At 35.0% G+C, this 27671-nt stretch overlaps 1 protein-coding gene across 8 annotated transcripts in view; it reads left to right on the forward strand.

Moving 5' to 3' along the window:
• Positions 1-27671, forward strand: part of LOC106668556 (solute carrier family 12 member 6) — a 468955-nt gene that overhangs the window by 272665 nt on the left and 168619 nt on the right. Inside the window, exon 1 of one of the 8 annotated variants that reach the window (XM_024225294.1) lies at positions 3939-3993. The exons of the other annotated variants lie outside the window; for them this stretch is intronic. Within the exon in view, the coding sequence (XP_024081062.1) occupies positions 3954-3993 (40 nt within the window). The 5' untranslated portion in view covers positions 3939-3953. Of the gene's footprint in view, positions 1-3938; positions 3994-27671 lie in introns of those variants that run through there. 8 annotated transcript variants of the gene reach the window in all.

The following is a 27671-nucleotide window of genomic DNA, read 5'->3' on the forward strand; positions in this document are numbered from 1 at the left end:
TAATCACAAATTATATAAAAAAAATGAATTCCCAATCACAAATTATAAAAAGATTAATGCTTACGAATAAGAAAAATATCCAAAGGAAAAATTAACCAAAATTCTTGTGCATGCACAAAAAGAAACACTTACTGTGTGTGTTGTGTACAATGTACCTTTAACTAAATTAAAATAAAAAAACATAAACTCATGACACTTTATAATCAATTTTAAAACTTAATACGGGCCAGGTTTTTCTTCTCACCTTTTCTTCAACAAGAATGGGCCGGTCAGCCCTATCTCATCTTACACTAGATCTATCTTTTCTATTCGTCTCCATGGTGGGGAGAAATAGCGGGCTTTATGAAATCAACGTTATAAATAAAAACGTGGAACACAATTAACACACGTATAAGTTAGAAGAAAAAAAATATTTTGCTTCCTTTTTTTAATATTAACTACCTCTGTGAAGTGATAGTGCGATTGGCTGATCTTAAACTGAGTACCGTGTATACCAAACCAGCAAGACCTGTGGGTGTTGCCGAAGCGTTGGCCTTGGGCGCCTTAAATTAAAATCAACGTTACTCTAACTAATGAACTACTTCATAAATTAGTTGTTTATATTAAAATTATTTAACAGCAATCAGAAAACACAAAGTTAAGAAAGGATACATCAGACCATATGGTGATAAACTCGTTGAAATTAGTTTTGGGAGTTCCGTTTACAATAGGTCTATGCATAGAATAAAGATTTTTTAAGCTTACTCATGATTGTTTTCAAAACGATCAAATGTTCACATATCAATCGTTATACAAATATCCTTCAAAAGATACGCGTGAAATATGACCTCTGAAAGTTCTTTACAGCGCGAAAATTATAAGTCTCCTTGGAATTTTTTTTGAGACCTAACTGCTAATTTAAAGTTGCAAGTGCGTTCAATCGAAAGCAAGTGTGAAAAATAATTTAAGGTGAATTTTATTGTCGTGTTTGACAGCTTAAACATTATTCCAACACTCCACGTCGTCTAATGTAAACCATCGTGGTATAAATTTCTTCTAGTTACGAAAAGTTTACAAAAGCTTTTCAAGGGAATCGCTTAATGTTGAACAAGCGAGAAGAGTTCCGAGCGCTAAATTAAGTTGAAAACTTTCATCACATATTTAGATTTAACCGATTTAACTCAGAAAAGTTACACACGAACAGACATTTTTCATAAAACTCTTTTTTATTCTTCGTTTTTATTTAATATATCACTCAAATAAAATATAGAACATTTTTCGCGCGTTTATATAAAGCAAGTATGGGTATTGTTTTATATTTCAAAGAAAAATAAGTAAAGTTTAATTTTTGTGAGGAATTTTTTAGAGTTAAAAGTATATAACGTCAAACCGACCAGAATAGCTCGCTATTCATTAAAAAAAATTATTACAAAGTTGGAACGTAGGGCGTTCTTAGTATTGGACTAACAATTTTCAAAAGATATGTTTTTATCTAATTGCTAAATTAACAATATGCCACTAAATTGACAATTTCAATTATATTCGCACGTAAAACTTTTAAAGTTAAACAAATTTTAAGGAAGCATTTAATTATTTCACTACTTTATTAGGGCAGTGACACCCGACTATTATAGTACTATAATGTAAGTAATGAGATAAGATAGAAGCACAATTATTTTTCAAATATCATATGTAGATATAAGTTAACAATTCGATTGATGAATAATTCATAATTATTAAAGTTGATATTTTTAGTTCACAGTGGAGCGCATGCAGTGCGTTTTATATAACTAACCATTGGTCTATCTATCTCTCCCTCTCTCACACACTCGAACTCGAACTCTACTTTTCTTTCATACTCTGGTACAATTTTTCTATCCTTTACTCCATTTTTCACAATCTGTTACTAGGTTTTTCCTTTTCTTTTTTCCTCGTTCTCTCTCACTCTCTCTCTCTCTCTCTCTCTCTCTCTCTCTCTCTCTCTCTCTCTCTCTCTCTCTCTCTCTCTGCTGCCATCTAAATGAGACATGTTCCCATAGAAAAATCCAATAAAGCAAGGAATGTCAAAATAAAACCTAACGAGGATTTCATTTCCCACGAAGAATGTCGAAGGAGGAGGCGTAATTAAATATCCTCTGTTCGTTTGTTTGTACCAGTCGGCATTACAAAAAGGCTTCTAATTCCAATATGCTCACTTATTACTCTCTCACGGGGAGAACAATTGCAACCAAAAGCATTCAATATTTAACAATAAGGAAACCTGGTGAATTGAGAGAGGTGGTATTGGATAATGACACGTCTATTAACAACCCTCCGGCGAGTGGATGTTTACAGATGTTGAACTATTTACACGAATTGACTTAGCTTATACCAAACCGAGATCCTCCTTCAACTTTTTTAATCCTTTTAAAGTTTCCTAAAGTCCTATAATCCTATAATCATAAAATATAAATGTTCACCTGTTAAAAATTTCTCCTGTTCTGTTACATTTGAACAGGTTTATTAAAATATTCAGTGAGCCGAGGTGAATCTGATTATGTTGTTTCTGTATTAATTAAGTTTGTGTGGTTATGCGGAGGCAAGACCAACCAAAACCACTCCACTTGTCGGTACTTTTCTCAGTTTTCTCAGAAACCAAATAATTAACTTCAATAAAATTGTATACGCGTCTTTGCCCATATTGTTACTCCCCCTCTCACTCACTCACTCTCTCACTCTCACTCTCTCTCTCTCTCTCTCTCTCTCTCTCTCTCTCTCTCTCTCTCTCTCTTTCTAAAAAATAGATATTTACAAATAATAAAACAGAACCAAAACGTTTGGCAATTGTTTTGAAGTAAAAACTGCAAGAGTGTTTTAGCGAATTCCACCAGAAATCCAAAATTGTAACAAATTGTAATGAAGGATTGAAAAGTTAAGTCATAAAACAATGCTTTACAGTTTCAGTTGTGAATATTTATATAGTGTATAAGAGTATATAATTTTTTTCTCGGAGTTGATGTACGTGCAGTGCCTCTTAATCATGTTAAAAAATTTAAAAAGTAACATTAGTAGTATTCTATTTTTTGTATAAGAGATTGTGAGATTTCTACGAGGTGTAGTACCACATTTCAAATTTTTCGTTTAAAATTTTAGAAGACGTTTCGGAAGAAGACTATTTTGTTGTCTAGCTAATTGTTTGTGTAACAAATTGATAATTCATTGTGTAAGGATGACTGTATTAATTGCATTGAACCAATTGAAATAAAACGTTAATCTCCCCTCTCTCTCTCTCTCTCTCTCTCTCTCTCTCTCTCTCTCTCTCTCTCTCTCTTTCTCTCTCTCTCTCTCTCTCTAAAAAATATATATATAAAAAAATAATAAAAAACGTGGTGGAAGACTTTGTCATACCCGCGAAAAATCCAACCCAAAATAACCTCGCCAAAAAAATTGAACAAATTTAAGATCCTTTTCTCTGCGAGCTGTTCAGATCCGAGTTAGAATTTCGTTTTATCTTTTCTCCGTGTTTCAGCTTACGGGATTCAGATAAGAACATGAGAGGGAGTAGAATAGAAATTTACATTTCATTTATCAGACGCGGCAAATTGATATTAAATAGAAGCGTGTGATATAGAAATCACGTTTTTCATTATTGCTGTAGTTTTTTAACAATTAGTTTTTTTATGAAGAATTTTTTTTGCGATATTCGAACTCTAAGGTTAAGAATGGAGATTTTGATCGTTGGAAAATTCCATGTCAGTAGAAAATCAGGGTCGAGAGAATTGTGAAGCCATAGAACTTGCTAGCACGGTAACATCCGGCTTCTCTCATTTCTCGCGTCCAGTCGAAAATGACTGAATGTGCGAAGAGGTTCCAGGTGGTACAGTCCGATTTTAGAACGGCAAACTGGGTGGAAAGCTCGTTCATAAGGCCTCGCAATTCCATCAGCACACCCTATTGCTCGTCGGAGGATTTCGGTAAGGAACGGTAATCAACAAATGGAATACGAAGCCAGGGCTTTGAACATTGTTTTCTTATGTACGTATAAAATAAATGTAACACACAGTTATCAATTTTTCGTAACTTAAAAAGGCAAAAATACAAAATCATATATACACTGAGAGGCAAAAAAGTGGCAACCCTAGTTTTTTTAGTAAATACTTGCTATCGTTATAATTTTGCTTTTTTGTTATTTAGTGGATATCTTTAAAGAAAAATATAAGATATAGCTAAATAAAAAAAATAAATAAAAAAGTAAACTGGGTAAAACTATTTTACCAAAAATATTGCTGTGGAAACAATGAAGAACATATTCATTCATTACGGAGTATTTCCTCTTTTTGCGCTTGAGCACCGCTTGCATTCAACGTAACACCCACTTTATGAGCTTTCGAATGTACAATGTATAAAAATGTAAATTTATAAAAATTTTCATGTCCCTCCAACAACGCCTTTCTTCAATCCTGCAAATTCTCTGGCATCACTGGGCGACTTGACATAACTTTTTGACAACTCGTCCCAAACATGTTCGATAAGGTTTAAGTCGGGACTACATGCTGGCCACTCCAAACATTGAATTGAAGTCCGTTCCAAGGAGTCACCAACGATCCTTGCTGTGTGGGGCCTTACGTTTTTCGTGCATAAAAATAAAACCGTTGCCAGTTAGTGGCATATATCGAAGAACTGCTGATAGCACATCTTCAATGATTGCGCAACTGTTAGGAAACCCTCGATGAAGATCAAGTTTGTGTGACCTTAAATAAAAATGCCTGCCCGACCGTAACACCGCCACCTCCATAGCTTCTCCGGAGTGAAAATGTTGCTGGGATATATTGCTCTTCTGTTCTTATCCAAACCCTCTTTCGGCCGTCAGAAGACCTCAAACAAAATATTGACTCATCCGAAAACAAACTTTTAGTCCAATGTTGCTCAGAATTTATGTGATTTCTTGCAAAACTTAACTGAAGTGTTATGTGCCTTGTCAGAATTTTTCGACCAGTGGTAGGCCTTCTCGCATGAAATCCAGCGTATGAAATACTTAGTCTTACAATGCGTAAACTGGCATTAACATTTCTAACTTGTTAAGTCATTAGTTAATCTCAACAGTGGTAGAATGTCAATTGCGGAGTACATTTCAAACAATGAAATGATCATCTCTCTGAGATGTGACACGATGACGACCTGATCTATGCCTTCGTAAGTAATCTCCGGTATCTCGTTATCGAGTAATGTTAAACACCCTGACCACGTACCCTCGATTTCTTCCATCTTCCAACAAAGATATGATTTTAACCGAATCTGCATCACTTAAAACCACCACTTAAAAAATTTTTGAAAATTAAAACTGGTAAAACTTAAAAAATCAAACTACCAGAACGTTAGAAAGAAGCTTTACAAAAAAAACCAACGATGAATATCGATACATATATTGACTATTCAAAGATGTATTCACAAGTCCAATTGTAAACTCAAGGGGAAATGTCATCTGTGTTTCATTTACCTCTAATCCATTAAAACGAACCAATAATGTATGATAATCACCGGAGGATTGTCTAGAGATAATTTAAAAAATTAAGGGTGACCACTTTTTTGCCTCTCAGTGTAGTAAATTTATTTAGCGAATCCTGTTAACTGCTTAACTTTTTCCTCTCAATGTAAACATATTTCTGTTTGTGTATTTCAAGTTTATTGAATGGTTTGTTTTTGTTTGTTGCAGGTATGTTGCTCTGAAGAACTTTGAAATATCACACGTATCAGCCGTATTAAACTAAGAAGTTTGAGTATTTAGCATTTATTTTATATTTCATCGTACGAATTTGGTTAAAATTTTAATGAAAATTTAAGCCCGAATAATTCAAAAAATGTGCTCGGAAAACACAAGATCTAAAATAAAAAGTAAAAATTGTAAATCTTGTTCCATTAGCAACTTAAAAATTCACTATGTTTGAAACAGTAAGTTTTATTACTGTAATTATATGTTCATGTAGGTTAACCTTGTGACTTATTATTAATAGTTTTAAATCCATGATGAAAGTATATTCCCTGAAAGCTTAACGAAGTAATTGATTGTCTTTCTTTGCTTTCGAATTGATCTTATCCCTGATTTTTAAATAAAAATAATATTAAAAGGCTGATATAAATTATATTCACATAATTTATATATATTATAATTCTTACATTTCTACTTAAGTTCATTATTTAAATTGGCAAAACGCAAATAAATGCTTTAAATATGTTATCGAGGTCTGATTCATAACAATTGTGTAAATTTGCATTTAGCGTTTGACGGGCCGTCCAAGACAATCCGGTGCAGAACTGAGAATGAGACAAAATATCTATTAGCCCAGGCCCGTTTAATTTAGTGCTTATGGTTGCGATTCACAATGAAACTCAATATTCGTCGTTGGATGACGTACCTTTCAATGTATTTCATGAACAATGCGTAGGTTTTCCTGCGATTCATCAAGTAACAGTATGACTAAGGGTAACGAACATTCGAGGATAAAGAATGGTAAATGAATTGGAACAAAAGAACGTGTCTATTGGGCACTTTGGGTATAATTGCAATGGGATATGTGAACACGGGCGTGTGTGTGTGTGTGTGTGTGTGTGTGTGTGTGTGTGTGTGTGTGTGTGTGTGTTGAGGGTTTCCCTACAAAGCTACTACAATAGGGATATACAAAGGGTATCCTTCAAAGCTATTAAGTATTAGCAATATTTTACATTTTGTTTAATTTTTTCACCATTTCTCGAAAACGTTTAAAATTGAAAAATTCAAAGTTCAAATTATAACTTTTTTTTAGAAATTGATAAAGAAATTGTCATAGTATTGCAACATCGAAAGTAGAGTTTATGCTAAACAAAAAACTGTTAAATGTTTTTCGAGGATTTTTGAGAAAATAAGGGGTTTCATCACAAATTCGTCAGACCATGACCTGAAATATTTAGATAGGTACAAAAATGAAAATGTAGATATAGATACTTTTCTAATTTACTATAATTTACTCATTAAAAAAATAAAAAATCGAGAAAGAATAGAAAGTATAGACATATATAAAATCTGTCCACTAAAAGTCATTGTAAAACAATAACTTAAAAAAAGATATACTTCAATTCTAAAAGGAATAACGTGGTTCCCTAGAACAACAGAAGAACAAAAAAAATTACAAATGGCGTCGCGTGGTCGAGAGAGTAAGGCGCCTGGCTTGTATAAGCCACGAAGGTCTGGGTTCAAATCGCAGCATAGCTCTAGGAATTTTAAATCATAACAATATGACGAATTGAAGGTTAAGCCCTCCTTTAAGTAAAGCACTTTACGTTACTTTACTTACTTTGAGATCGTACAATACAAAACTCATGAAATTTCGTATTAACAGTGACACATTGTTATTACATTGACATACATTAACAATCAAGTAATTATTTAAAAGGGGAAAATAATTAAATATACAGAAAACCTAGCAAGATTGTTTGCAGTGAGGTAAAATCATTAAACTACATTAACGTATCTCATATGTAATACGAGGCATTTTATTATAAATGATTTTAAGTTGTTTTTGTAAAAATACTTACAAAAAAGACCCGATATCACCGGAGAGAGAGAGAGAGAGAGAGAGAGAGAGAGAGAGAGAGAGACAGACAGAGAGAGAGAGACAGACAGAGACAGAGAGTGTGTGTGTGTGTTTGTGTGAGAGAGAGAAAGAAAATGAGAGTGTGAGAGAGTGAACTCATTTTACGTCACTTGTCACTTTGAATGATTTTAGGTTATTTTTACATTTAAATAATTAGCTTAATATTATTTTATGTGATAACAACCCAACTGGAGTCAACGAATTTCTCGCAAGATAAAAGGGTTTTGTAAAAAATAATTAAAAATGTAAAAATACTTACAAAAAAGACTCGATATCACCGGAGAGAGAGAGAGAGAGAGAGAGAGAGAGAGAGAGAGAGAGAGAGAGAGACAGAGACCGAGAGTGTGTGTGATAGTGTGTGTGTGTTTGTGTGAGAGAGAGAAAGAAAATGAGAGTGTGAGAGAGTGAACTCATTTTAAGTCACTTGTCACTTTAAATAATTTTAGGTTATTTTTACATTCAAATAATTAGTTAAATAATATTTTATGTAAGAACAGCGTAACTGGAGTCAAAGAATTTTACGCAAGATTAAACGATTTTGTTAATAATACATTATGGACTCGATATCATTCGTTCGAGTTGTAGAGGGAGAAATAGAAAGATAGAGAGAGTTGAAATGAGAGAGTAGTAATTGAAATTACCTTCATGATCATCAGTAAAATTGCCTGAATAATTGTATTTATTACAAAAATTAAGTATGAAGTTCAATAAATATTAAAAAGAGTTTTATCTATTTTTGGGTTCGTTTGTCTTTACGTAAGGAAAGTTGCTATTGGGAAATATATTGCACAGAAGGGAAAATGCTAAATCCTATTTTTAAAACAGGGTATACCATTGATTAAAGCACAAAAAATTGTTGTTGATAATTGACCGGCCATTATGGTTATAACTTTGCATGGCAGTTATACTGTAATTTTTTAAACTTTTTTCTTAATCCGAACTCAATTATGGATTGTGGTTTATATGTTGTGTCCATACTGAACGGAAAAGCTGAGAAAAAGGTCCGTACTAAAGAAAAGATTTTCTAAACAAACAAAAGACTAAGGCAAGGGCTTTAAACACTGAAAGAATAAAAGGTTGCTTCTAGCATGACTATCGCGGCATTCAAATCCATAATAAAAGAATGATTTATATCGAGCTTTGTACTTGTAAACATTGATGAATCGAGAAGGAAAAAACACTTATTCACACATTGTGAAAATAAAAGTGTCATGTGCATTCTGGGATCGACTTTTGTTTTTATACAGTTCAAATAATGTTAATTCCACATTCGATTCCATTTAAAGCCCCTGACCAATAAAAACGTGGGAAAACATTGCCATTTTCGTTCCTACAATGAAATATTGTTTAGGGGATTTAGACAAAATGAAAGTTATATAAACGACCTACACGTCAACAACCAGCACTTCAGATAAGTCGAGCGGGTCAGAGGTGACAGATTATCAGCCAACTACCAATTAGCCTAGGGGCCTGAGACAATAAAGCTCCCTTCTTATCATCGCAGCCAAACACATCAGCCCTTAGACCAATCAAACTAATTAGACAAATATGAATAAAACCCCTTGTATCTGCAAGGAGGGGGCCCACTCTTACTGTTGCGTTCTGGTCGTTATAGTGTCGGTTCCACTGTTGTAATATTTTACAATAAAACTTCTTTTTTTTATAAAGTCTCTTCCACAGAGCGGTTGTTTAACTTGGATCCGCGGTAATTAAAGGTTTTAACCTATCAATTAATTAAGGTTTTCAGTTGAGATAAAAAAGTCAATGGCACGAGCGGGATTCGAACCCACGATCTTCGGCTTGATACGCCGCTGCTCTNATATATATATATATACTACATATTATATATGTATATATAATCGTATATTTTATATACACTCTGGGTGTCCTTTTTAGATGAAACGTCTGAATTTTTCTTGAACCAACCACTCAGTGTACTTGTACGTTGAACAAGCAGCCTTGCCCTCCATTGTACATCAACAAGAAAGAAACACCAGTTTCTACTCAAGTCCAATATATGGGACTTTATCTTGACAGCAGATTGACGTGGAATCCCCACACAAGATTTAAAGAAACAACAACATAACTTACAAGACTTGGAATACTACGAAGACTTCTAAGACCGAAATCGACTTTGACAACTAAGACAAAGGCACCACTGTACAAGACTTAACTAAGAACTAATAGCCAGCGCATCCAGACCTTCCAATCGAAAGTCCTTAGACAAATTGTTAAAGCACCTTATTATGTCACTAACCTCACTATCCACAAAGACCTCAACATTTCTTTTGTCAACGAACTGATCCGGACCATATGTTTCCAATTTGGGGTCGCAATGTCATATAACATTGAGTTTCTTTAGCGTGCGCACCTGGCCGAATAGGCCTTATCACACGTTTAGATTCTCAAGTTAGGAGTGTTACAAGCGAAAATGAGAGGAAAACAACTTTTTTTTGCACTGGGGTGACCAGACTTGAGCAGAGACGAGGGTTCCCTCGGCAAGGTTGAGCGAGGTCTGGAAGAGGCCGAAGACGCGTGGGTGGCATTTGGAAGCTGAAGAAGGCCCAGCCAGGGCTCAGCGGGGACGCTCGCGAGGAGTGGGGCCCGACCTGGCGTGAACAAGGAGGACTCGAGCTGAGACTGGTCGGTGTTGACGAACCGGCGCAAAAGTAAAAAAAGGAACGTGACAGTGTTTCATTTGATTATTTTGGGACTTTTCTCATCGTCTTGGAGTTCGCGTGTGCGAGGGGAGAACCGCTATGGAACGAGAAGAAAAAGAATATACACGACTTCGAGCTTTTAATTGATTAAATTCACTAATTTCGTGGTCCGCTTGACCAACTAAACATTACAATTAATTAAGGTTTTTAGTTGAGATGAAAAAAAGTTAATGGCACGAGAGGGATTCGAACCCACGACCTTCGGCTTGATCCGCCGCTGCTCTACCGGGGCTGAGATGGGGAGTTGATGTCCGAGTGGATCGAGGTCACGAGAGCTCAGGTGGTAGAGCAGCGGCGTATCTAGCCGAAGGTCGTGGGTTCGAATCCCTCTCGTNTAAGGTTTTTAGTTGAGATGAAAAAAAGTTAATGGCACGAGAGGGATTCGAACCCACGACCTTCGGCTAGATACGCCGCTGCTCTACCACCTGAGCTATCCTGACCTCGATCCACTCGGACATCAACTCCCCATCTCAACCCCTTTTAATTTATATTATGGGATCGGTTTCTGGACATTTTTTTTTTTTAATTTTGAAGAGACTTGTTTTATTTCTTTTTTTGTTTTAGATTTTATTCCCAATACAGAGTACATTGATATTTTACTTTCTTGTTGTGTTTTTATTTTTTTATGTGTTATCTTGTTATTTCACCCCGAGGGTTTCACTGTTTTCCTAAAAGAAGGAGAAAAAATAAGAACAGTGTGGTGCCTGATTATTTCACTTTTGGAGACGAAGCGGCCACGGAAAAACATCTCCATTGAGCCCCAGGTACCCGGCGACCGGGTGAATTGCCAACGGTCCGGCGAAGAACCGGTAACAAGAACAGGAGCGACTCACCTCCATGCGCGGAAAATCTGCTTGTTCCGCGAGGTTCGGTGTAGGGTCTCCACTAGCGTCGAAACCTCCGGATACGTTCGGGCCGCGGTTTCGACGATAGTGGAATCCTAACCACCCCTAGAGGAGTACCATGCCTACGGTAAAGGCAACCCAGAGGGCCGCCACCGACAAGCACCCGCCTCGTCCACCATTCCTCACGCATTCGAGGGACGACGACAGGGTAGTCATAGCTCCTCGCTGGCTATACGCTCTCGGCAATCCGATCCATCCGATTCCCACGAGGTTAGGAGGTAATTCGGAGATCATGCGCAAGTACTACGGTCCACGGCCACGAATGAGACACAGCCTCTTCTCCAGGTACCCTCCAGGGGTCTCGCCACTAAGCCACTGCGAGTCCTTACCCATCCTTACCAGCTACGCCTGAACATAGAACGAAAATACGCTGCCCCGCAGTACAGATGGTAATCCACTCTTCCCCATCCGTATATATATTGAAAATATATATTTAGACGAGATCTGGTACCCTAACCCGCACGTGTCTCTGCTACAGCACCCGCCGTTCGCGGCCAGCAACTCCCTTAATGCATCTCAAGGAACTAGGGAGGCCTAGTCTCAGCGTCCTCGCACGCTATACGCTTCCTTGGTCCTGTCTTCCAAATGCATGCAGAGGCTGGTTAAGGCGACCATGCGCTCCTGGAAACACGAGCCAGCTAGTGCTTCAGAGAGCTCGTCACGTTCTCAAGGGTACACCATTACTTTGTGCCTGGAAACCCCCCTTGTAACCAAGTGTTGGGAAGGGTCTGCTGGAGTCTCCTTGAAGCACCCGCTACACAGTTCCAGGATATGGATTGAGAAACGAGTAATATTTTTTTCGAGGTGCGCTTGACCTCTCACACATCCCACCTGCTCGCTTGACGTTACACATTAAACACTCGACGGAAAAAATTTTACCCTTCTTCTGCGGCATCTCATTGAGATCTTCCAAAAGGCAACCCCCCCGTCGAGCTGAATTTGAGCCCAAACCATCACGAGCTCACCTTTTCAGGATACGCCCGATTCACCCATACACGACCGCCCCGATTGTATTTGCTACATTCACCTACTCCATAAGACCAACTAACTCCGAGAGAACGATGCACCTCTCTTCTGCGTCATCTTCAAGTAAGATCCTCCAAGAGGCAACCATACCCCAAAACCGTGGCCGGCGGCCGTCCCAGGTTTCACGAGCTCACCTTTTCAGGATTCACCTGATTCAACCCGACACGACAGCCCCGACAGTATTTGCTACACCACCTTCATCGAAAAGCGGTCCTCTTTTTGTTCAGTCTCCTAAGAGACCCTAACAGTGGCGCCACTAGTAGGCAAAAGGCCGCTGAAACGGATAAGTTATAAGTTGCACTTCGCAGTTTCCATCCACTACCCCATACGCATTAGAGGGACTCCGTAGGCTATACGACGCTATACGCTTCGGTGGTTCGATCCTTCGTTTCCCGTAACAACAAAGGTCATGCGCACAGGCGTGGGTGGCCACCACTGATCCGGACCGGATTCCAAACCTTCCCCACCAATCTTCCGAACCATCCTAACCGTCTGTTCGAGCCCCCTCCACTCATTCAATTCTTGACAACCTGCTACGTCGCCTCAACCGACGGTGGCTTCGGGACCTGTTTGACTGCTAATCATACATACACACTGAGTGCCAGCAATGACTCTTCATTTCATGTGTTCTACCGGTGCAATGCTAGCGTCAGTGCAATTGTTGTGCTGTTTGATACATAATCATGTGTACATATTTGTATCGTGTACGATCATGAATAGGTAACAAATAAATTTAAAGAAAAAAATATGTTTTGCAGTACAGATCTTCAGATGGAGCTTTTTATAACAATAACTCTATTGTTTCTTATTTGTCTATGGTGTTTTTATCTTCCAAGCACCTTCTAGCAATTAGAACCTGGCTTTGCGGATCTTACCTCTCACAAAATTTTTATCGGCGTCGGCGAAAACACATCCATCTGATATATTGTATGTAGCTTTATCTTTTGTCAGTTATATTTTCATAGAAAGTAACGGGGATATGGGCAAACACCAAGTGGTGGATTTTGTAGAACATAAATATTATATTAGATAAGTTTTTCATTTCCGATGGTTTTATTGTACCTTTAGCTGTATTGTATTTTTACCTTGTTACCTTTATTATCAGAGTTAGTAAGAGAACAGAGCAAGCGGAACAGAAAAATACTTTTTCATTCTTTACTATTTTAATTATTCAATTTTTTCGCTTCATATTTGATTCGAATATCGATCTTTCACGTTACCTTTTTTTATAAAAGATGTGTCTTTCAGAAAATTTTGATTTTATTGGTGAGGAGGAGGCGAGAGCAGACATTGTGAGGCAAGAGGAGAAGAACCAATTGAAAATAAAGGGGAATCTTCAATGATGATACTTATATTGAGGAGTTTTTTTTCTCGATGATGAAGAGTGATAATTAAGATATCCCTTGGAACCTCAAGCTCAGAAGATGAATAAAGCAATTTTATTTTAGGCAAAAGTGAAAGTAAAAGAACAAGCAAAATTCCCCCAAAAATGTCATTACTTATTTTCAAGGAGCAAGAAGGTATACCAGAATATATAATTATGAACTTTCCTGCTGAATTGTTTATGAGTGAAGTAAAGAACATTGTAGTATGGGGTCCAGTGCAGGTACCAGCACAAGTAATAATCGGTGGACTCAGTGACACAGAGGTAGAGCATTTATCGTGTTTTTTTGGGGGGAGGGGACCTACCAAGAACTTTTATTTGAAACCTTAGAAAACACAGATAGAGAGAGAGAGAGAGAGAGAGAGAGAGAGAGAGAGAGAGAGAGAGAGACAGAGTATGTATATATGAACCGATTTACAATTCGCTTTCGAGATTTTTCATAAAATTAAATCTACTTCTATTAAAATCGACGATTTAATGACGACTATTAAATTAAATCCACAGATGAAAATGTAGGTTACAATTTGAACAACAACATTTCCATTTTGTAACTTTTTTGAGAAAATGAAAAAAAATTGTAATTATTACAATGCTTAAAAGTAGAGGTGATGTTTAATTAATTGTTTTTTCTAGGTTGAGTTGTTCTTTAAAAAATTAGGAGCCTAACTAGAAGATGACTCCCTGTATTTTAATTAAATAGAAAATTATTACTGGTTGTTTCACAACTATTCAAAGAAATTTCTGTATTTAGCATTACCATGACAAACTAAAAATATTACTTATTCTCCAACTGTCGAAACAAATCGTCTGACGTGTCAAAGTAGATAAAAACATTTCAAATGTGGGCACATGACAAAACCATTACTTATTATCACATAAAAGCTGATGGGACCGCTTCGCCGGTTACTAAATGCAATAAGGGCCCTACAAGGAAAACGAATGAGGTTATCCGGCTGTACAGGCTTGATATTATTTTGTGTTCCATGCTAACCCATCGCCCTCGTCCTTGTCAATATCTCGACTGGCTGGGCAGAGAGCTAAGATCACAAACACATCAACACATATCAAGGCCCTCACGATTAGATACCTCCAGTTGTTGTTTTATACAACAGAAATAAAACAATGTGCAAAAAGGATAATACAATCCTTACATTAAACAATTATAAAAAGTTTCTTGTTGAGATTACTATTTTTTTACAGGACGACAAATCGTCGGTACGTAGGCTAAAGGAGAGGTTGAAAACCCTTGAAGATTAAACAATCTCTTTTGTAGGTCGGCTAACAATACAAAAGCTGGCATCATCAAAACAGCGCACTCCGTCCGAAGCATTATTCCGCTGAGTACGGCCTTAATTATATATCGTCGCTTTCAAACGGGAAATAACATAGAGGCGAACACGCTGCTCAAGTTGTACATACTCTGGTAGAAGATTGCTTTTGAATTGTTGAAGATCTCTTCATCTGCATGCACTTGCTACGAAGAACCGTAAACGGACGCCTGCCTCGCATCAATACCGTTCGAAGTTGCGGTATGGTATAACCGCTACGCCCTGATTTTCTTACCTAAAGTAATATCTCAATAGATAGGGACGCGGAAAATAAACCGAATATGGAGATAAATTGAAACAATTTACTTTTAATTTGTTTCTGTAGGAAATTAATAATAGAAATAGAAATACAAAATAGAAATTCTGCTTATGCATGCACAGATGTTGCAAAAAGAATTGGAATTCGACAAACATTTGGTAAACCAAAGAGTGAGAAAGAAAAAAATATTTTGTGCATTGCTACGGAAAAAAATATACACAAATAATTTAAAAAATGTACTCTACATATAAAAATATACACACCATATTTATCTATTTTTGTCGTCAAAAAGGAAATCATACCGGCCAAGGAAACCTAAACTTGTGGTTTGAGCATGAGTTGTAAGTCATTCAGTCAATTCAATTTGTGTGGCACATAATGTTTATCATATTATTACCAAATCATAGTTATTCAAAAATACATTATATTGTATTTTATTTTTGAGTTAGTGAAAAATAATGCATTTTAGTGAAAAATAATTTGAAAAGGTAATCAAAACTATTTTTAATTTTGATAAAATGAAGACAATTATTCGAAATAGTTTTCATCACAATCTATACACATTTACCAAGTGTAATGAGCGGTTTTATTCCGCTGACATAGGAATCTTTATTTCGACTCCCAAATAAAGTCTTGGAAAGGAATATTCGGCTTCCCCGCGTTCTCTAAAAGTTTTATCCTTCAAGAAGTGAACAAAATGCTTAAAAAGGTTGAAGACCGTAGGCGATCGGGTGAATATGGAGGGTGCGATAATGTTCCTAATAGATATAAATTCTTAAGTTTCCGTAGGGTTGCATTGCGACAGTGGCCAGGTGTTATCTGAAGAAGAATCGACACCTTACGCTTTACTTAATGTTGGAAAAATACGTTACAGTTTCCCGTATATTTTTTCAATTTCTTGGCAGTATTTCTCTACTCTATTCAGAAAGTTATTGTGAGTACCAGCAGTACACCACCAAACAACCAGCCACCCAAAACATTCTTGAGAGCAGATTTTGTTTCGGGAAGTGGTTTTCGTGCTTCATCCTGGTCCAACCACTGACCTTTTGTGATTTTGTTATTTGTGTTTTTGCTGTTTTTCGGTGTAAACCTCTTACAGCGTTTGCTTTTATTTTATTTTTTATTTATCACATTATTTGTTTTTATAAATTTCTAAATTAATAATTTTTTTTCAATCACAACAGGTCCCCTACACAGATCTTTAGCCGTCATAATTATATTATAACGCTTCCGGGATGGACCGCTGGGCGGCGATCTGGTTTTACAGAGATTTTTTTTCCCTGAGAGGTTTTACAACAATTTTTAAAGAGAATTTTTGGCGGTTAGAACATTTTTAAACAATATAAATAGACTATTTTGACTAGTAATAAAAACATGAGCACAATGAAACAATTAAATAAAAAGATTGTTAAATAGATCTTACTAGCTTAAATAAAACCGTTAGACTTAAATTATTTAAATATATACATTATAACTTAAACTAGATATTTCATATAAGTAATTCAATTTTATACTCATATAAAAATGAGAATAATGAAAACAAAATAAATAACTTAATTTACTAAAACATGCTACCTTAAATAACCTTAACGGACTATATACATTTATAACTTTAAATATAACTTCTCAAACATATATAACATAAAAAACAAGACATTTCATTTAAATAATTCGATTATATATTTGACGAAAATCTAGTTTGGACATTTTTAATTTTGCAGGTCCTCACTTTTATAAATTTCAATATAAACTAAAAACGTTTGTACTAAAGATACAGTTAACAGTATTTATTATAGTTCATAACTTAGATTGAGATTTGAGCATATAGCTTTGTAAACGTGACAAGCATCTGCGAGAATAAAGCAAATTTTCCATGCTTGCATTAATTTTGCACCAATAAGATATAATTCCTATAATTTATGTTTGTCTTGTTGCCCTAACCATCCCTCACCATCCCCAAACCGTTTTTAAAAAGAATAGTGTCGCATTGTAACAGAATCTCCTTAGATATTTAAATTATCTTTTTAAAAACTTTTGTTTCCTCGGGCCCATAGGCAAGAAAACGCCGGCACGAGTTTAATATTTTTTGAACCTAAAAGGGTATTCACGATCTTTGTGTTACCCCTTTTAACTCTGTTAAGTCGTCTTAGATCGAGAAAAATGATGACGTAGACCTGTAAGAATCGGCGAGTTAACATTGCTCGATCTAACAGGGTAGGGCCAATGTTAGATGTTAAGTTGAAGATGTAGTCACATTGCTAGCCGTTAGGGTATGTATTTTTATTCTTAAATACGCATTAATTAAATCAGACCAATACATTTCTCTTGTTAATTTCTGAATTGTCCTTATACTATTCATCCTTGCCCTTATCTATTCATAATAGTACATCCCCTATCCTATACAGTTTTAGGCTTTTAGAGGTTAGGTATGTCGGCACAAATTGGAGCGTGTCATTTGTTAGTACTTTTCGAGTGCATAGATAGCATTTTGAATGAAAAAGTTGATTAATTTTCCTTTTTTACTAACTTCTGGCATCTTATAATTTAATATAAAACAAAACCATAGCAAACAACAACAAGCCTTCAAGGACTGTTATAGCTTTACTTTTGGTTCTACCAATCGCCACGCGCAGCATTGCGGAAAAATTAATGTTTAACATGCTAAGAAAAGAAGGGAGCGTTCTTACTTGACTCTTTATTCGAGTTAACATCTTACAAACATCGTGAATACCCCTAATATCACCAAAAATAGTAATTAAAATCAGTGGTGCCCTGTCCGTTGCCTTCTTTCTTAAGAAAATAATGGCCGTTTTTATGCATTGTCAGTCGTTCCAGGTCGTATTAAAGTCATTGTTCTGCTCCACAAAAGAGTAATCTTGAACTCTCTTGAATATTCGTGTCTTCCGTTGTGAATGTGGGCCATGGGACAAATAGATTACATTCCAAGGGTGACAATTTCGTTCTACTTGGGGTACAACCTCATTTCATGTTTATTGACATTATAGTTTATAATGATAACACACGGATTTATCAATGAAACGGTTTAAAAAATAATCAAGGTGTTTATATTTATCTTAACTAAATGAATGAAAAGAATTGTCTTGGATTATTTTTTCGGCGTGTTGCAGGATAAGCAAGGTGTTTTTCATGATTTCAAGGAATATTGCATCTATAGGCAGTTGAATGTGTGTACTGATGGCAATAAGGAGGGATAAGGGTGGAATTTTTATGAAAGGGCGGGGCTGCTCTAGTTAGACGCCGTGGAACCACTCCTAACCCACACCATGCTAGGTTTATTGCGTCCTGAAGAGGGGTGAGAGTAGCTCCTTTGCCCTATTAGGCACATATTCATTTTATCTGCATCTGGGTCTGCATGCATTCACGCCCGTTCTGGTCAATTTCATTCCTACATACGACGCCCCAAAATCTAAAATAAATATTTTAGCGAAAAATGATTTTTAATTAAAATACAAAAATAAACAGGGTTAAAACACTCTTCACATGTGTTCATTATACATACATATGGATACAATGGATGGTTAAGATAATTAATATACACTTATATAATGGACATGCATTCAAGGAAACTAATATTGTCTCACTCTCTCTCTCCCCCCTCTCTCTAGCTCTCTCTCCCTCACACTCTCACTCACTCATTCTTGCTTTCTCTCTCCTTCTCTCACACTCTCTTTTTTCGTAAAAAACTTTCCAAAGCATTTGTCAGCTGCGAAAAATCTAGATTGATCTTCCACTTGAGGTAAAATTACAAATTACAAAATCTATGTTGTTCCCAATCTTTGATTATTCTTGCCTATGCTATTCTAATATAAGTAAAAAAAAAAGAAAACTACAAAGAGCACAAAATACTTGTATAAGATATGTTTATAACATCGAATACTTTGATCATGTCACACTATATTATGCCAAAGCAAAAATTTTAAAAATCAAAGAAAAAGAGCACTAATACTCTCGATGTTCTTAACAAAACTAATTATTATAAGGAAAACGTGAGATGCGGTCTGGAGTGACGTAGGTTTCAGAAAAAAATTTTCTTTATCGAGCCAACGTTTCGATTTTTATTGAGATCATCTTCAGGGCCTGGGATTTACATTGTTTACATTTAACAAATACATGTAGGATGTGGAAAAAAGTGGATTTATACAATGCAAAAAAATATTTTTTATATTCAATCAAAGTATTCGTACTCACTCAAAGTGTTTGGTTTCCGTGTAGATATGTCATTCTTGTGTGTCGTGTTGAGAGTGCCAGTGAGATAGATAATGATGTTTTATGTATATATACGTTGGATTTTGAAGGGGATGGGGAAGGAGGTCGGAATAGAAAGACATTTTTGTATAACGAGTCGGCTACTTCGAGGTGAAAAGAGCCGACGATGGAAAAAAAACGTTGGTAATGGTTCGGCCAGATTATCCTTTCAGGATTATAGAGACGGGGATAATTACGCGAATATCATTAATCAAATTCAATATCGATAACATACATATATCATCATCACATCACACAAAACATATAATATAACATATAAAACATTCATCACATTCCACACATCAAACATTCCTACATAGTCTAATATTTCAACAATTTAGCTTTCCTTTCCCTAATAAAACAAACACTTTGAGTGAGTAGAAATACTTCGATTGAATATAAAAAATATTTTTTTACATTGTATAAATTCATTTTTTTCCACATCCTACATGTATTTGTTAACTGTAAACAATGTTTGTAAATCCCAGGCACTGAAGATGATCTCACTAAAGATCGAAACGTTGGCAGGATAAACAAAATGTTTTTCTGGAACCTACTTCACACCAGACCGCGTCTCACGATTTCCTTATAATCATCGACTAACGGCCATGGTGATTATCATACACTTAACAAAATTATTAAAACGACAAAAACCATAAATAACTTTAAATTGTATAATCCTATCCATGACGAAAATACTAGATATGATAAACATAAATTTATATTACCTAAATTTAGAATTGCTAACTACAAAGCATCTTTTCTAGTAAAAGCAATCAATAATTATAATAAAAACAACCTGTTTAATTTACTATTTCTACTATACGCAAAAGCGAAATCTATATTAAAAGAAGAGTTTCTGACAAAACACAATAATAGATAAACATGTAAATACAATATCCTTGTGTTGTATATATGTTATACTATACTATGATACTAGAATAAATTATATACTATTGTGTTAAGATTATTTATTACTAAATTTGCTATTTATTAATTATTAACACTCTTATATATTTATTATTTTTTTATTTGTTAATTATTACTAGTGTGCATGAAATTATCATTGATCTATTTAAGCCTTAATTATAACCCATAATATAATAGGTATAAAAAACCTTGTAAAAAATGAAAATTATAATTAAGAAATTACGATAAATTGATATAATTTGCTATTAGAGCTGAATAAAATTAAATATTAACATTAAGTTTCCTGACTTCGGTAAGAGAAGACCCTATGGTTCTATGTAAGCTTCAAGTTAATAAACTATTCATCTTCATTCTCTCTCTCCCTCCCTCTAGCGCTCACTCCCTCACACTCTCACTCACTCATTCTTGCTTTCTCTCTCATTCTCTCACATTTCTCAAACTATGACTATCTTTTTCTCTCTCACTGTCACTCACTTGTCCCCCTTTACGTTTCCCTCACTCTTTCTCTCCCTTTACTTCCCACCCTATCGTTTTATTTTACTCTATGTGTATCTTACTATCTCCCTTTTCTAAATCTAAGCGGGTGACTGACTATGGATGCAATTTTCCAGTTCTTGGTTCATAGCACGTAGGTGGTTAGTCAGAGAAAAATGAAACTTCTTCGCTTGTACTTATATAAAACGTTCCTAATGCATGTGATTTTCCCATTCAAGCTCTCCGTTCTTTCTGTTTAGGGTGTATATAATTGTGAGGTTTCTCTCTCTCTCTCTCTCTCTCCCTCTCTCTCTCTCTCTCTCTCTCTCTCTCTCTCTCTCTCTCTCTCTTACAAATCGCAACCAAACGACGTTGACGTGATTAATTGTAAAAAGAATGAACAATTGACGGTCTACCTATTGATCTCGGTACTTGACATTTGAAGAGACGTCCAAGAAATACACTTAAGCGTTGAACTCGTGGGCGAGAGAACGGAGTGATTTTACCACCCCAGGAAGTCTTTAGAGCACAATCTAAAGAATGTAGTTTGGATACAATGATTCGTGGTAACGTTTTCTGTCAGATTACACAGTAAAAATCTTGGCGCTGATTACTATTGATTATATCTAATCTATTTGTCACTATTCTTAATAAAGCAGATAATGATCAAAATGTTGAGACTGAATTGGAATCAACAGTACTCTAAATCTTTAGATTTTGTCATATCTTTCGTTCTGAATAGAGTCGAGTTACAATTTTGAAGGATTGGTGATCTAATTAATGTCTGACGTGATTTCAACCGTGATCCAAAGGCTTAATTAAACAAAGTATAAATTTAAACTAATAAAACAATTAACTGAATGGTAGGTAATAAAAGAACATTCTTTTGATATTGCATCGCAGAATTGTAGCAGGAACGTACTGTTTGCTTAATAAAGTTCCGTTATTTGATGCTTCGTCAATATTTTGTCAGATGCGTTTAGATAAAGTCAACCCATTAATAAACTAAGTTAACTTTTAAAATTACGGTTTAAAATACACATGTGTAAAACAAACAAATGTTTAGAGATTTGCTTAATTTTCTATTGTAATTAGTTGTTGTTTTTTAATGGAAAAATATATTAATTATCATAAAATATTTTGAAATTCTAAGCGTTCAAAGTTCTAAGCGGTCGATAGACTTTGGATCCAATTTTCCAGTGCTTGGTTCATGGCTCGCAGGTGGTCAGTAGAAAAAATTCCCTTTTTCAATAACCGGTTCTTTTTAAAGACCGGCTAAGTATGGTTGCCTTAAATACCTACCCTACGTCAGCGATTATCCTGATCCCAAAATGTTTTCTTAGTGTTTTGTAGTACATACAATCCAATGGACAAATTTAAGCATTTATACTTAAAAACCTAATGTAGCCTTGAATTTATTTATTAAGTAAAACCTTTTTTTCAACAAAAAGTTCTTATTTTCAATAAAGATTTTGATGTGTATCAAATGATGCAGTTTAAATCTTGTTAATTGAACTTTTTTAATAAAAAATAGAGGAGTAGAAAGGGAAACGGGTTAATATCCTGTCACTGAATCGAAGCCGGAGTAGCCTCAACGTTTCATATATATTTACGCTGTGTTTTGGACTAAAATTGTGAAACTTTGAAAAAAGCTTGTTACCTTCGTTTAGGGAGGGGGGACTAAAATAAATTATCAATACGTTCGTATATATACACGCTCACACGCAAACGGGTAAGAACAGTTCTATACTTAAAAGGAAATACAAAACTAGAGCGAGAAAGAAAGTTACATTGTATTTAAACTCAAGCAGGTAAAGTGATACTGGAATTTATATTTTTACCAGGAGTGACTGAGTGAAATGAGTATTGTATAAAATAAAAGCTAATGAAGGAAGATCGTATTGCTAAATTCTTTCAATAAAACATATTTTACACCTGGTTCCAATACAGTAAACTACCAAACCCGAATGATGATAAATCACTTATCTTTATGTTTCTTTATATTTATAAATCTTGCAATATCATTTATCTTCATCGAAGAAACTGTCATTGTACCCGTAAAAAAATATTTGTATTCCACAATTTATCATTTTGTCCTTTTTTTATAAATTAATTGGCCATACAAGGCACTGTTTTTTTAAACCTAATAATTTAAAACGTGCTAGAGTCAAATGTGCTGTAAGTTCCAAGATAATTACTCATCGATTGAACTTGGTAACTCTTTCGACACTCGAGTTCCAACTCGTTTTTTTCCCTCAGCCACAGCGCATCGTTTCTATCCAGAAAATACTAAAAATTAACTACTTCAGAAATGTCGTACGAAAGAAATCATAGAGAAATTCCTGTCTCTCGAAGGAAAATTGGTTGTTACGTTAGTCATTCACCTTAAATCTTGTTTAAAATTAGATGATATAGGATCCCCTTGAAGTGATATTTAAAATTTCCTTGTAAATGTAAATAGACAAACAACGCCTGATATAAGCGTTTAATTTAATTCATAATTAAAAATACAATTCAAAATTAAAAATTTACTGTCAATGTAAATACTGTCGGAGATTTTGCGAGCATCAGCGATGCAGTAACCAGAGTTTTTTAGAAATTTCGGAATAACTTGAGGGTCTAGTTAAGAGCAAGCCTCGGTAATGTAATTTCCTCTTCGTTTAATGATCATTACATCTTCATAAGCATTATTGTTTTAATTACACGAAAGAAAATTGTCCTGTGGACTGAGTGAGTAAGCTAGGGAGTGAGTCATTCACTCTCTCTCCCTCACTCCTCTTTCACCCTCGTTAAAAATTAAATTAAATGGCGTTAAATTAAATAACGATTCCGGCCATTTTTGCTAGACCACTGAAAATAATGAAAATAAAATAATGGTTTACTAGTTAACTACCTAACTTGAAATTTTATTTAAATTATTTTCTCGCGTTACTTCACTATTACTTTTTGGTAACGATGGGAGATTCACGGAAAAAGATGTGTGATGGCCACGTCATATTTATTAATAATATAAACAATTTAAGGACTTTTGTTTTTTTTACCGTGATTTCTCTGTTAATTTAAAAGAAATCTTGGCATATTTGTAACAAAAATTAAGAAACGCCTACGTTTCGTTTTGTTATAAAAAAGAAATTAATATGACCTTTTAAACGAAAAAAATTAGGTTTGAAACTACCGTATTTGAGAAAAAATCCTGATTAAAAATTAAATTTTTTAAAATTATGATAACATTTAAAATATTGCTTGGATTTAAGTCAAACCGAGCATAAAAGTTAGAGGAAGAATCCAGCTTAAAATTGGTTCGAAAAATGTGAAAATCCAACAATGGGGCATAGCGAGGAGGGAGTGAAGTTAAACAAACCGAGAGAAAAATGGGGAAAAATTTAATTGAATTTTTTACTTTCATCGACTATAACTCTGCGGCCCCCAGTCCATTTGGCTGAAAAACAATCCCAACCGTCCTTATAAGATTCTTTACCACCCTGCCAAATTTCATTGCAATGCGATCAAAAATACGGGCAATAGAAAGGGCTAGATTTTTGAAAATTAAAATTAAACATAAACTTACAGGTTTCTTGATATCAATCGAGTGTTCGAAGTTTGTTTATCAGAGGTAACGGATCAAGGTTTTATAATTCTGAAATATAAGCCTTTTCGCTTAATTAAGGCTAAGCTAAGACATATAACATATAACACATAACATATATCATCTTCACTCGGTTCGTGAGGGGGGGAATTCCCCTTTTACCCCCCCCCTTGGATCCGCCACTGTTTCTCAAGACCTTCAAATATCGTTTTAATGCATATTTGTCGTTTACGTATTCCAATCAACATTTTCTGACATAAAACATTCTTAAAGCATGCTTTGTGGTCCAAATTTACGTCCTTTCCCTCTGTGCCGTTAATAAAAGCATTGTGAACAAAAGACCTCGACATTTTCAGTTTTACCTCATCCAGAAAGGCGTCCGGGATATTGGCTTGCGATCTGCACGTTTGTCCCAAAAGTACAAAGGAATACTGAAAGTACGTGACATGGAATATGTAAAATAGGCAGCATATTATCTCCCTCGGTTGGTGCTTGTTGAGCGATTTCATCAGGTTTTTTTTTTCAAAAGGACTAAGTGACATATTAATTAATGAAAAAAATTACTCTCTCTTTTTCATCACAGGAATTCTAAATTACTATAAAAGAATATTGAATTAACATTAATAATATTAAAATTTAGAACAGGCCGTCCGATACTTGGTCACTTGTTTCGAATCGCGGCTTAGCCCATTGATTTTTAATTGAGAATAGTATCCGAAATTTTGTAGAGTCATTGTTCGCGCCATCCAAAGGCTACTTGGATGTTAATCCTTCCTGATTTATAGTAATTACGTTCATTGTTTATAAATATCTATCCTGATACATTAAATTTTCAACTTATTCTACAATTTTCATTCGTCAAATTTACTCATTAGATTTGCTGAAAGCCTCACAGGGTAGAATGAGTTCTGAAATATTGTGAATATTTTATCTTTACTTTCTATATTTTTTGGCTATAAAATCGTTCTTTCTTTGAAAACTGATAATAGCACAAACATCGACTAACTTGACAGTTAATTATATATCGATCAATCTCCCCTTAACAGGGAAAATTCGAAAAGTTATAGGCTGACACGAAGAATTGGTGTCCATTGGATCGACGTCACGATAGCTCAAGTGGTTAGAGCAGCGTATTAAGCCGAAGGTCGTGGGTTCGAATCCCGCTCGTGACACTAGCGGTTTCATCTCAACCAAATAATAAAATTAAAATTAAGTGATGGTGGTGTGAATTCTAGGAAGCGGGGTTTGTGCTCCCCAGGCACGGCAGCCTTCTGGCTTATTGTACCTTCCTCGTTCCTTAGTTCAGTGCAATCGACTCAATCCTTCTTCTCAGAAGTATTAGGACATTGGCTGTTGCTGCTACAGTTTCATTCCCTAGGTGTTTTCTGTATGCTAGGTTAAATCTCCATTGAGCCGTTGCTTCGTATTCGAAGATGATGTGGGTGGCTGTTTCCTCCTCTTCATTACATAAACTGCAGATGGGATCATCCTTATCTATACCCATATTGTGTAGATGTTTTTTCAGATGCCAGTGACCGGTTAATATACCTATCACTCCGCTGAGTCTAGCCCTCTCCAGCTGCAGCAGGGATTTTGCCAGTCTTGGTGAGGGTTGTTTTACCCATAAGTTTACTGTGTCTAACGTAGCTAGAGTTTATTCATTTCTCTTTTTGTTTTATTTGGATCCATTCTAAGGTGGAGAATTCTATATTTGTTTTTTGTTATCCAAAAGGGCCTACGTATGGTCACGAAGGTGGTCCTCTGGCTAGTGCGTCTGCATTTACGTTTTCCAAAATTCCAAAATTATCCTGGCACCCAAGATATCATCAAATAGTTGCGTTTCCCCAGGTTTTGGAGATTTTGGATGCATTTAATGACTAGTTGACTAGACTAGGGCACAAGCATTGATAGCATGCATTTCTATATTAAAATAAATATCTTCTAGAATTTCTAATGTTTCCTTTCCGGTTTGTATATGTTTTCCATATGTTTTTTTAGAGTTCCGATGGGGTTTATAGGGTCATTAGAAACAATTAAATTAATTAGTTAGTTAAGTTAAAAAATAATTATAGATTAATTATATATTTATTTTATTATATATTTATATCATTATTTATTATCAAAAATTATAAATTAATTAAACATTTATTAAATTATTCACGTATTAAAATAAAAATTATTATAAATACAATAAAACAAAAATTATTCAATTACTTTTAAAAAATACAAATAGTTAAAATCATCATTAATTTAGATATAAAGTAACATTAAAGGGCCAATACGGAAGCGTAATATATACGTTAGAGTGAAAAAAGGTTAAATAAACTCCATATTATAAGAAATTAAAAAAATTTGAAAATCAAAGAACTCTGGAGGTTAAAATTAACTATGACTACATTAAAAGTTATAAAACCAAAATTACCGAATTATTTGTATATTTCATTAAGATTCGTTTCAAATGTTCACGATCTCAATACTAGAGGTGTAAATAAGAGTTTCAAGGTATCAAGGTACGGCAGTTGTTGTTTGGCACTCTACTGTTCTATAAAATGAAAGATTGCTGTTATCTTCTCTCTCCTGGACTCAAACAGTTTATTTTATGTTACCAGCTTTTTCGTCATATTTACAGTTTAATATATCCGTTAGTTTTCTTATTTATTTTTAGTATTTAGTCAAACATGTACGACATCGATCTTGGATTTATTTCAAACCTGAAATAAACTGCATATTCCCGGACAATAACTTTGTCCATTTCGACAGAAATGACGCATATGCAAGTGTAGGTTTTCAAATTAAAAACAAAATACTATTCGTTCGCTTTACAGCAAGTCACAATTTGTAAGATCTGATAGCCATAGGTGTTAAAATAATATCCCGCAACACTCCGAGTCTCACCATAGTCTTTATATACAATTCTGCTACTAACAAAATATCTTTACGGCAATGGTACTGTTTTTCGAACATTTTCCCCCTTTTCATAATTGCCGGAGATTTTAATGTGCATCACCCTGCATTTGGCTCAGACCTCGTCTGGCTATAAAGGGACAGATTTTCTAGAAGCTATAAACAATAATGGCATCGTTTTTCTTAACGATGGCTCCGCTACAAGAGTTATAACAACTTTAGAAGTTAAAAAATCTACCGTTGACGTGCCATCTGACAATGCACCTTTATTTGCCTGACTACAGTAGAAGACCCTACGGGTTC

Source organism: Cimex lectularius, unplaced genomic scaffold (assembly GCF_000648675.2).
Source record: "Cimex lectularius strain Harlan isolate CLEC.00 unplaced genomic scaffold, Clec_2.1 scaffold21, whole genome shotgun sequence".
Classification (NCBI taxonomy): domain Eukaryota; kingdom Metazoa; phylum Arthropoda; class Insecta; order Hemiptera; family Cimicidae; genus Cimex; species Cimex lectularius.